This window comes from Miniopterus natalensis, chromosome 7 (assembly GCF_054644295.1).
Source record: "Miniopterus natalensis isolate mMinNat1 chromosome 7, mMinNat1.hap1, whole genome shotgun sequence".
NCBI classification, from domain to species: Eukaryota; Metazoa; Chordata; class Mammalia; order Chiroptera; family Miniopteridae; genus Miniopterus; species Miniopterus natalensis.
This window is the reverse complement of record NC_142087.1, coordinates 30690845-30702034: the sequence shown is the minus strand read 5'-3', so window position 1 is coordinate 30702034 and position 11190 is coordinate 30690845. Positions and strand designations below refer to the sequence as shown.

Sequence of the window (11190 nt, the reverse complement as noted above, 5' to 3'; positions counted from 1 at the left end):
CGGGGCGGCCTCGGCTGGGGGACGCCGGCGCGCCCTGGACACGGCGCCCCCGCGAGCGCCCTCCGCGCGCATCCGCCTCCCGCGGCCGGGCGGCCGGGGCACGTCCGCCGCTCCCGGGGGCAGGCGTGTCCGCGCGGCGCGGGCGGGGGCCGAGCGTGGCGCCGCAGCCTGTTGGAGCGCGGGCAGCGCGGGGAGCGCGGGCAGCGCGGGCCCGGGGCGCAGGGGGCGCAGGGGGCGCAGGGGCCCTGCGGGGCGGCGCGGCCCGGCCTCGTGCGCACAGCAGTTTCCTCGGACGCCCCACGGCCGCCGCAGTGGGCCCGGCGCTGCCCGGGGCCCGTCCGGACCCGCCGAGGTGAGTGGACTTGGCCGGGCAGGGGGTCTCCTGTTTCCAAGCCGCCGCCCGAGTGCGGGGAGCGGGGAGCGCACGGTGGGGCGGCACCTCCGGAGGAAGCGCATTAAAAAAAAAAAAAATGCAACAGGCGGGGCGGGTCGGGAAACTCCCGGCGTTAGCGATTCCCACGGAGGAGACTTGCCCAGGACTGAAACTTGGGTCGGTTCTTCCCATCCGGAGGCGCGCGGGCGGCTGCTCCTTAAGTCTGGGTCCGGGCTCCCCCTGCTGGCGCCTCGCGCGGCGGAGCAGCCACAGGTGAGCGGGGAGCGGAGGCCCCTCTGCCCCGCACCTTGTCGCGAGCGCCCCTCCCAGCAAGGTGACCGGTCCCTTACAGAGACTCCTGATCCCCGGAAAGCTAAACCCTCCAACGGAATCAGAAAGGGGCCTTGCAACTTTTGCTTTTTGTCCCTGAGCCCTTTGTGACCTAAACAACAAGAATCATAGCAGCACTGATCTCTGGGAAGACTGCATTTCAGTAAAAACATTTATAAATTAAAAGACTTTTAATTAAATCTATTGGGGTGACATTGGTTAATAAGGTTACATAGGTTTCAGGGGTAAATCTAGGATAAATCATCTGTATATTGGCTTGTGTGCCCACCACCCAAAGTCAGATCTCGTCCTGTCAGTCACCATGCTCTAGAATGCCCCTACCCTTCATTTCCCCCCACCCCCTTAAAACATTTTAAATGGCTAACACAAGCCACAGTTAAAGTAAATACTGTCGCAGAGTTAGATCTTGTAGCTGCTTGTCATCTGCCACTATTCATTGTTATCCTAATGTGTGCATTTGAATGTATAATTAAAAAAAAAAAAAGAACCACTTGAGTTAACTTAGATTGTACTTAATAACAGATTTTATTGTGATTCTGGGATTTCTGTCGGGTACAAGATGTGAGTTACCAGTTTATATCCACTCGCAGCATACGTGTAGCCTCAGAGAATGTGTGTTTTTTGTTTTCCCCCCAGAAAAGAATGTCATGAAAAAGGCGCAGAAAAGAGCCGTCATTGTTGGCGAAAGGGGAGTTTTTTCCCCAGCTGGGGGTTGCTTCAGGATTGGAAGAGGAGCACCTAGGTGGCCGGCCGGGTTATAGATTTCTCTAGCTGTACAGACGAAGCTGAGCACAGACGGCAGGAAAGCGCTTGCCCTGAGTCATCCTAGGCTGATGACTAAGAAAGCCTGAAAAAGACAGATTGGAGAGAAGGGCGGGAATTTTGTGCTTTTTAAAACCAGAGAGGACTTTAGACGCCTGTGGAGGATGTTTTGCTCCCAAAAATGAAGAAGAAAGAATTCTCAAAGCCAGAAGTGTCAGAGGTTGAGAATAACAGCAGCCAAGTTCACCCCAGGGATCTCAGTACTTCGTCACCTTCTCGGGACACACACACACAAGGGCGTCCCTCGCGTGTGCTGACTTTACCACTGGTGATGGTTTCCTGGGCCAGGAATGACTTCATTTGGGTTTCGGAGTGCTTTTTCTCTTTCTTCCTTTTTCCCCCACAATGTATATTTTGACTTTTTATGTTAGATTTATGCAAAGGAAGTAAACCCTGGAGTCACCGAATGTTTGACTCTCGTACTGCTGTTTGCTCCATGATACGGAAAAGCTGGAGGTTTCACATTCCTTGAAGTTTTATTGGAAGCAAAACTGTGTTAGGGACACAGATACACAGTGCAAGTTTTCCCTTTTTGGCAACCGTACTTGCTTTGAGCGAGCTGAGTAGCAGCTGGATTGCACAGCATAAGCGATTTGTAGTCTTTGTTTTATCAAGGCCTTAAATGTATGCTTTATACTAAGCTGATGGGAACCTCACCGAGCGCGCTGGTTAACAGGATTGCCTAAGGGAAGGAACTCCCCCATGGATCATGGCGTTAATGTTTACAGGACATTTCTTATCTTTAGCATTAGTGATGTTTGCTTTCTCTACTTTTGAGGAATCTGTAAGCAATTACTCTGACTGGGCAGTGTTCACAGATGATCTAGATCAGTTCAAGACACAGAAGGTGCAAGATTTCAGACCCAACCAGAAGCTGAAGAAAAGTACGCTTCATCCAAGTTTATATTTTGATGCGGGAGAAATCCAAGCAATGCGACAGAGGTCTCGCACAAGCCACCTGCACCTCTTCCGAGCTATCAGAAGTGCAGTGACAGCTATGCTGTCCAACCCAACGTACTACCTGCCTCCACCCAAGCACGCTGATTTTGCTGCCAAGTGGAATGAAATTTATGGTAACAATCTGCCTCCTTTAGCACTGTACTGTTTGTTATGCCCAGAAGACAAAGTTGCCTTTGAATTTGTCTTGGAGTATATGGACAGGATGGTCGGCTACAAAGACTGGCTGGTTGAGAGTGCGCCAGGGGATGAGGTTCCGGTTGGCCATTCCTTAACAGGTTTTGCCACTGCATTTGACTTTTTATATAACTTACTGGATGATCATCGAAGACAAAAATACCTGGAAAAAATCAGGCTGATTACGGAGGAAATGTATGAGTATTCCAAGGTCCGCTCGTGGGGCAAACAACTTCTTCATAACCACCAAGCTACCAATATGATAGCACTGCTCACCGGGGCCTTGGTGACCGGGGTAGATAAAGAATCTAAAGTGAATTTATGGAAACAAGTTGTAGTAGATGTGATGGAAAAGACAATGTTTCTACTGAATCATATTGTGGATGGTTCTTTGGATGAAGGTGTGGCCTATGGGAGCTACACAGCTAAATCAGTTACACAGTATGTCTTCCTGGCCCAGCGCCATTTTAATATCAACAACTTAGATAATAACTGGTTAAAAATGCACTTTTGGTTCTACTATGCCACCCTTTTACCGGGCTTCCAAAGGACTGTGGGTATAGCAGATTCCAATTATAATTGGTTTTATGGTCCAGAGAGCCAGTTGGTTTTTTTGGATAAGTTCATCTTAAAGAACGGAGCTGGAAATTGGTTAGCTCAGCAAATTAGAAGGCACCGGCCTAAAGATGGACCAATGGTCCCCTCCACTGCCCAGAGGTGGAGTACCCTTCACACTGAATACATCTGGTATGATCCCCAGCTTACTCCACAGCCTCCTGCTGAGTATGGTACTGCAAAAATGCACACGTTCCCTAACTGGGGCGTTGTCACTTATGGGGCTGGGTTGCCAAATACACAGACCAATACCTTTGTGTCTTTTAAATCTGGGAAACTAGGGGGTCGAGCTGTGTATGACATAGTTCACTTTCAGCCATACTCCTGGATTGATGGGTGGAGAAGCTTTAACCCAGGACATGAGCATCCAGATCAGAACTCATTTACCTTTGCTCCCAATGGGCAAGTGTTTGTTTCCGAAGCTCTCTACGGACCCAAGTTGAGCCACCTTAACAACGTATTGGTGTTTGCGCCATCGCCCACCAGCCAGTGTAATAAGCCCTGGGAAGGTCAACTGGGAGAGTGTGCACAGTGGCTCAAGTGGACCAGTGAGGAGGTTGGGGACGCAGCAGGGGAAATCATTACTGCCTCCCAACAAGGGGAAATGATATTTGTGAGCGGGGAGGCAGTGTCTGCCTACTCTTCAGCGATGAAGCTGAAAAGCGTGTACCGGGCTTTGCTTCTCTTAAATTCTCAAACTTTGCTAGTTGTCGATCACATTGAGAGGCAAGACGACTCCCCAATCAAATCGGTCAGTGCCTTCTTTCATAACCTGGATATTGATTTTAAGTACATCCCGTATAGGTTCATGAACAGGTACAATGGCGCCATGATGGATGTGTGGGATGCACACTACAAAATGTTTTGGTTTGATCACCGTGGCCGCAGCCCGGTCGCTAGTATACAGGAGGCAGAGCAAGCGGCCGAGTTTAAGAAACGGTGGACCCAGTTTGTTAACGTTACATTTCCCATGGAATCCACGATCACGAGAATTGCATACGTCTTTTATGGGCCATACGTCAACGTTTCCAGCTGCAGGTTTACTGATAACTCCAACTCCGGACTTCAGATTTCTCTCAACATCAATAATACTGAACACGTCGTCTCCATTGTAACTGACTACTACAACCTGAACACAAGATTCAGTTACCTGGGATTTGGTGGTTTTGCCAACGTGGCTGATCAGGGCCAAATCATCCAATTCGGTTTGGGCTCTCAAGCAATAGTAAAGCCCGTAAGACCGGATAAAGCAATTTTCCCCTTTGGATTTAAATTTAATATAGCGATTGGGCTGATTTTGTGCATTAGCTTGTTGATTTTAACTTTCCAGTGGCGGTTTTACCTTTCGTTCAGAAAGCTAATGCGATGGATCCTAATCCTGGTCGTCGCCTTGTGGTTTATTGAGCTCCTGGATGTGTGGAGCGCCTGCACTCAGCCCATCTGTGCAAAATGGGCTAGGACGGGGGCCGAGGCTGGCGCGAAGCCTGTGTCTTCCCAAGGGCGCCGTGTCGATCTTCCCGATGTTGTCATTACCTCACTCCCTGGTTCTGGAGCGGAGATTCTCAAACAGCTCTTTTTCAACAGCAGCGATTTTCTCTATGTCAGGGTTCCCACCGCCTACATTGACATCCCTGAGACAGAACTTGAGATCGACTCCTTTGTGGACCCCTGTGAGTGGAGGGCAGCAGATATCCACACTGTGCGCTTCCGTCTCCTCCGGGGCTGGCTGCAGTCTTTGGTCCAGGACACAAAACTGCATTTGCAAAACATCCGTCTGCACGAGTCCAGCAGGGTTAAACTGGCCCAGTATTTCACAGCGAATAAAGACAAGAAAAGAAGGTGGAAGAGGAAGGAGCCTTTGCTGGAACAGAGTCGTCGAATGAAAGGCACTTTCGACAGGGATGCTGAGTACATCAGGGCTTTGAGGAGGCACCTGGTTTACTTCCCGAGTGCACGGCCCGTGCTCAGCCTGAGCAGTGGGAGCTGGGCTTTAAAGCTTCATTTCTTTCAGGAAGTTTTGGGATCCTCGCTGAGGGCCTTGTATGTAGTGAGGGACCCTCGGGCGTGGGTTTACTCCATGCTGTACAGCAGCAGACCCAGCCTCTACTCCCTGAAGAAGGTACCCGAGCGCCTAGCTAAGCTGTTTCACGTAGAGGGAGGTAAAGGCCGATGCAGCTTGAATTCGGGCTATGCTCTCGAGTATGAATCATTAAGGAAAGAATTATCAAAACCCCAGGCTAACGCGGTCTCCCTGCTGTCTCACTTGTGGCTGGCGCACACGGCGGCGGCCCTGAGAATAAACAGCGGTTTGCTGCCTACCAGCTACCAGCTGATCAGGTTTGAAGACATTGTGCATTTCCCCCAGAAAACCACGGAAAGGATTTTTGCCTTCCTTGGCATCCCTTTATCTCCTGCTAGCTTAAACCAAATATTGTTTGCCACCTCCACAAACCTTTTCTATCTCCCCTACGAAGGGGAGATATCACCAAGTAACACTAATGTTTGGAAACAGAACTTACCTAGAGAGAAGATTAAACAGATTGAAAACATCTGCTGGACACTGATGGACCGTTTAGGATACCCAAAGTTTACGGACTGAGCGCTGCAGGTCAGCAGAAATTTGCACTAATACTTTCCAACCCAGTGTGTGGACCTGAATTGGAAGAGTTTGTTTATTCTTGTACTCTGTGTGGGTGTGTGAGAGACAGAGAGTGTGTGTGAGACAGAGAGAAAGAGAGTGTGTGTGTGTGCAGTTAATTACTTGCACAGAGGTTATTTTAAAAATAGGCACCCTATTTGGCCGAGCACGATTTATTTGTACGTCACCACTTTCTTGCCTTTGTTTCTGAGTTGTTTTCTGCTAAAATGCTTCCCCTACAGAGGTGTAGATGAAGTTCTGTTGTGGTCAGGGGAGATCGAGAGATGTAAAGGTGTTTGTCTTAACTCTCTCCATCTGCAACTGTGCTGATCTGTGGAACCTCAAAGACTGCTCAAGGCTTTCAGATGTTGCTTTACCCAAGCATCTCTTGCTTTCAAGATGGACTACAGAAGTTCCTTTTTAAAAAAGTTCTTTGGACACGTTTATCCCGCACAAGAAAATAAACCCTTTCCTGTGTATCACGTTTAGTGCTATCACTGGGGAAATGGTGGAAACTCCTATCTGGACTATATGCTTCCTTCTGTAAAATACAGACGGACATACAAAAGGAATGTGTGTTGTTGCAGGTCAGAAACTGACCGAAACAGCCTCCTTAACATTTTCTACTTTGAAGTAATGGACTCAGTCTTTGAATCATCTGGGTGCCAAGGGCTGGTGGAGTATTTTCGACCTGCTTGTCTGTTTAAAACTCCTTTCTCTCTTTTGCCTATTTGAAGCCACAGCTGCTCAGATTACACCACTGCCACCCTGTGCTTTCTGCCACTGTCGCCCAAAACAGTCCGCAGATACTAATTGTTAAACTCCCTGAATTTGTGGGGATTTTTTTCCTGAAGATTAGTTTTGCATTAAAGCCTGACACAGATTTAGAATCAAACTTCTTTTTGTGGAATTATCACCCTATGACTCAAAAAGGAAGCAGAATTGGAAAACTGCCTGGCTTGTCTCATGTCCTTTGAATGAGTTCACAGACTGCCAGTGTGGGCAAACGGGAGATGATGTCAGAAGCATCTGTTTCCTCTGCCATCTGCATCTTATTATAAACGTGGTCGTCATCGACGGCGGTTCATTTTCTTTGGGTAGGCGCTGACATCGAAATGCTGGGCCAGGAGAAGCCAGTGGAGTAATTACAACGCCCTGGATGTGAACCATTAGGCAGTGCAGAGACTTGATGAAAATCTCTGTACAGATTTCAGTCTTCTTCAGATGTTTCAAACTGTCGTTTCCCCCGAGCTCTCTAATACTTGGGAGTCTGTTATTCTGACCTAGATAAAAGTGCTCCTTTCTCAGTAGTTTGTTATTATGTCAGAATGTGCCTGCAGAGTGATAAAGCTGTGGCTATGTTCCATTCCAGCTAAACCTCGATTGGCTGTCATTTCCCCCGCATTGTGGTGTGAATGAATGCAGACCGCTCCTACTCTGCTTTGTCTCCTTCCTTCCTGGAGCTCCCAGGACTTTTTCTCTACAATGTCAAAATGAATGAAAGTCGTATTAACATAGGTCGAGAGGGCAACTGAAGACCTGAATCTACACTATTATTTTCAAGGAAGATTATTTTTTCTCTCTGAGGGTTATCAACAAGCATGTAAAATTGCTACACGGGTGATAACACTATTTCCATTATCCGTCAGAGTCTCAATGTTTGCTTTCAATTCCCAAAATACGTGATCTCAAATGAGATCCAATAAAAAGGCTTTGGGTTGGCGGTAATGTTAGGTCTGATTGAGGTAAGAATTAGAAATGTGTGTAGGTAACAAAGAAGAAAGTAGAAGCTATACCACCTCCTTTCTTTTAAAATGGCACAGAAATGTGCCCATGGCAGAAGAGAGGCAGGTTGAGTACTTGGAGGAGGGGAGAGGAAAGTGAAAAGGAGAGTAGTTCTGTGAACAAACATGGGCACATTCCTGATAGCTAACGAAAGAGACGTGCTTGATAAAATGGCCTTCACGGGGAATCCTAACTTGCACCCCCACACAGCAACGTCAAGGTGAATTTTCCTCTCCCTGTGCTCACCCACTCCCACCCCAAGGGAAAGTTTGCTGAAGGAGAAGAGACCTATTTGCAGAGTCTCCTGTGAGGAATGTTCTGTGTGGACAAGGGATGACAGACACTGGATGAACTACATGCTTGGGGACCCTGCCTTGTCATCTCAATACCTAAGGGGACTGACTGTCCCTGAACACCCAGGCCCTGCACTCTTAGGGTGTTATGCTAGGAGAAACTTCCAACTAGACTCTACACTTAATCTTATCATCTTAAAAACAATTAAAGCAACAATAATCACTATGAGACGCTTCCAAAGGAAACACTTATAAAATGTCCTCTCTGTAAAATTAACCCCTTTCTTCATTAGCTTCTCCAAACTTAGGCACAGTTGGGATAGAAGCTTTTATTAAAATAAGAGCATTTAAATCTTGAAACTTTTAAAGAACGTTAATTTTGCTGACACAAGTAACAAGTAAATATAGTGGGAAACTTTTTCAAAAGTAAAATAATGTGAATTACTTTGGATGGAATCGTCTCTATCCAGAGTTGAATTTATTCTAATAAAAATTTTAGGAAGGGTAGGAAATGGGACAGTCTGTTCAGGGGAAAGAAGATAAATCTATGAATGCACTTTATAGAAACCTGGAGAGGCACAAGTTTTACGCAGATGACCCAAGCATGCATACGTATTAGGCCTAGACCCATATATTAGACATCTGATTGATGCTTTAGACAGAGGAAATAATTAGTAAATGTCTGGCAAGAATGGGATGATTAATGTCTCATTCCCAGGCATGGAAGAGGACCGGCCACATCACCCTCAGCAAATACATTCAAAGAAGAACCTCTCGACACACACAAGTATGTTTTAATTTCTTCTTGTGTGGAAATGCTACCCCTCCTCTCTGGCCTTATAACTCGTGCCATTTGTCAGCCGAGTTTGGGGTGCATCACCATAGATCCTAGACATTCTTGATATATAAAGTATATCCCACACAATTATCAATGAGTAAACATTAACAATGATTTAAAAATGGCTATGTCTGATCATTAACCAGTTTATTAAAACTATATGTATAACAAGACTCCTCTCTAACTAAAAAGCTAAAAGCAACTTGGCCATGGTTGGGAGAATGTGTAATAGCCCTGTTCTTTAGGTCTGGGGTAACTGTGAGGATTTTGTAGGGAGTCGAGAAGGCAGACAATGGGACATGCAGTTGAATATTGTCACGCAGTCCCACACTCTCACCCACTAAACCTGCACCATTCAGTGATGGGCAGGTCTCTGCTCTGCTCATTCATTCCAAGTTCTGTCTCTGACCTGCAGTCTTCTACATATACCATCCCAGCTTACTGAATGGCAAGAGCATGCCCAGATTACGTACTTGGGCGCTCCATCTGTCACTCCTGCCACCGGTAAAATTAAGTTGTGATACTGCTAAAGAGTAGAAGGTTCTTGCAGGTTGCTTGAGACATTCTAAGTCGGTGGTGCATGAGGTTAGCACAGGGGAGACTTGAAAAGAAAAAAAAGCATCTCTCACGAATCAGTCTCAATATGTGCTACAGATTGAGCCATAAGTTTTTCCTGTATCTCCTTGTAATCCTCACAGGAGCTCTATATGGTACTTACTCTGCAGATGCATTTGAAACCCATATTATGTCTCTAGGGAATATGCATTTGTGAAAGAATCCTGAGTGGGTTTACAAGTCACTCGTCACGGACCATGCTCTTCTGGGGTATGGTGAGGTACTGATGAGCATGGGGGAGAACACAAAAGTTGGTTGACTGCACCCCATGGGGAACTGCAGTCTCTAGAGGCCTCAATATTAGTAGAGACTTATCAAGGAGAAGAGAGGAGAGGCAGGCCGGTAGAGTCCCACTTGAAGAAAGGCACCGGGAAGTAATGTGTCCTGTAGTAGACAGTTTCTTCCTGACACTGCAGCTATGAGGGAAGAGATGGTTACCGAGTTAGGGGGAGCTTCTGGTAAATTTGGTAGAGATCACCACCTATTTTTTTTTCTTAATTAGGTTTTGACTCCATAGTTTTCATAGCACGTCCCATCGATTGCCAGAGAGAAACGCAAATAGAACAGACCCACTGCCGCTTGCCCTCTCCCTACTGCCTCACTCAACTACCCCAGCACGTTTCCAACAGACATGTGGTCTGTCACTGAATATCAAGGGATGTCCCGAAGAGCACATGGTCTGCGGTGTGCATGCCGATCGGTGCTGGTAGTGACAGGAAGGGTAACTCAACGTATATCATCTGATTCGCCTCAACACCATACAAAACAAAGGATTACCTCAATAGAAAATTAATCCATATAGAACATTTTTTTTCCTGTTAATTCATGTCATTCACTCATATAATTTGGGTTGGGCTAAAAGTACCTCTTCCTCTGAGTGGTGCTTTGTAAGTTTGGATGCTTTCTGTCTCCCGTGGCTGTAGATGGGGACCCCGGAGCAAACTGCAGAGCCTCCAGCCAGAGACTCAGCCTCCCAGTGAAGGGTAGGAGAGAGCGTGCACCTCTGCACCGGGACCAAGTGCCATAGGCCTGTGCGAGTGGGGCTCTTACCCTTGATAGAGAGGGAATCCTTTACTAGGGTAGTTTTTCTTGGGTATTGCTGTCCACACCCTGCTACGGTTCACTGTATACAAATTAGAGAACATTATTGTGTTGATCCTGGCGTGTGCCAGCTGTCCCTGTTTATCAAACTGTAGTTAGTATGAATGGATATGCAAAATAGGTTACATTAATATGTTGATACTGAGAAGATGTGTGGACCCTGCCTGGGAAGTGAGAAGCCCTCCTCTGTGATATTGATCAGTTTCTGTGGCCAGAGGGGGGACTTCGCATCACAATTCATATACTCGCACACTCTACAATATGGTACCAGGAATAAAAGATCCGAAAGATATTAAAATGATCATGAATATACCCACCATCTACCCTGAGAAATGCACAATTAATCTCGACCTTCCATAGTCACATCCTCCTGCTCCCACCAACTACCCCAGAAGTGAACGTTTATCCTGGATTTTGTGTTTACCATTCCCTTGCTTGGCTTTCTTGCTCCACCACACACATCTTTTCTTATCAACATACTGTCAACTTTTGCATGTTTTTAACTTCATGTAAACAGTAACATGCTTTGTTCTTTTGCAGCTTGCTTTGCTTTGCCCAAAACTTTGTCTAATGCATGTTCATGTTTGTAGGTGATCACTTATTTTCAACATGGTGGTGTTCCATG

The 11190-nt window shown here is 46.7% G+C and overlaps 1 protein-coding gene across 1 annotated transcript; it reads left to right on the top strand.

Annotated features, from left to right (window-relative positions):
- Positions 1–283: 283 nt before the first annotated feature.
- DSEL (dermatan sulfate epimerase like) lies at positions 284–7574 on the top strand. Its single transcript, XM_016211965.2, has 2 exons — positions 284–352; positions 1361–7574. The coding sequence occupies exon 2, from the start codon at positions 2256–2258 to the stop codon at positions 5892–5894; it is 3639 nt and encodes a 1212-aa protein (XP_016067451.2). The 5' UTR covers positions 284–352; positions 1361–2255; the 3' UTR covers positions 5895–7574.
- Positions 7575–11190: the final 3616 nt, after the last annotated feature.

Bases quoted from the DNA above. Each gene is read 5' to 3' on its own strand.
- DSEL (XM_016211965.2), top strand. From the start codon at position 2,256: ATGGCGTTAATGTTTACAGGACATTTCTTATCTTTAGCATTAGTGATG.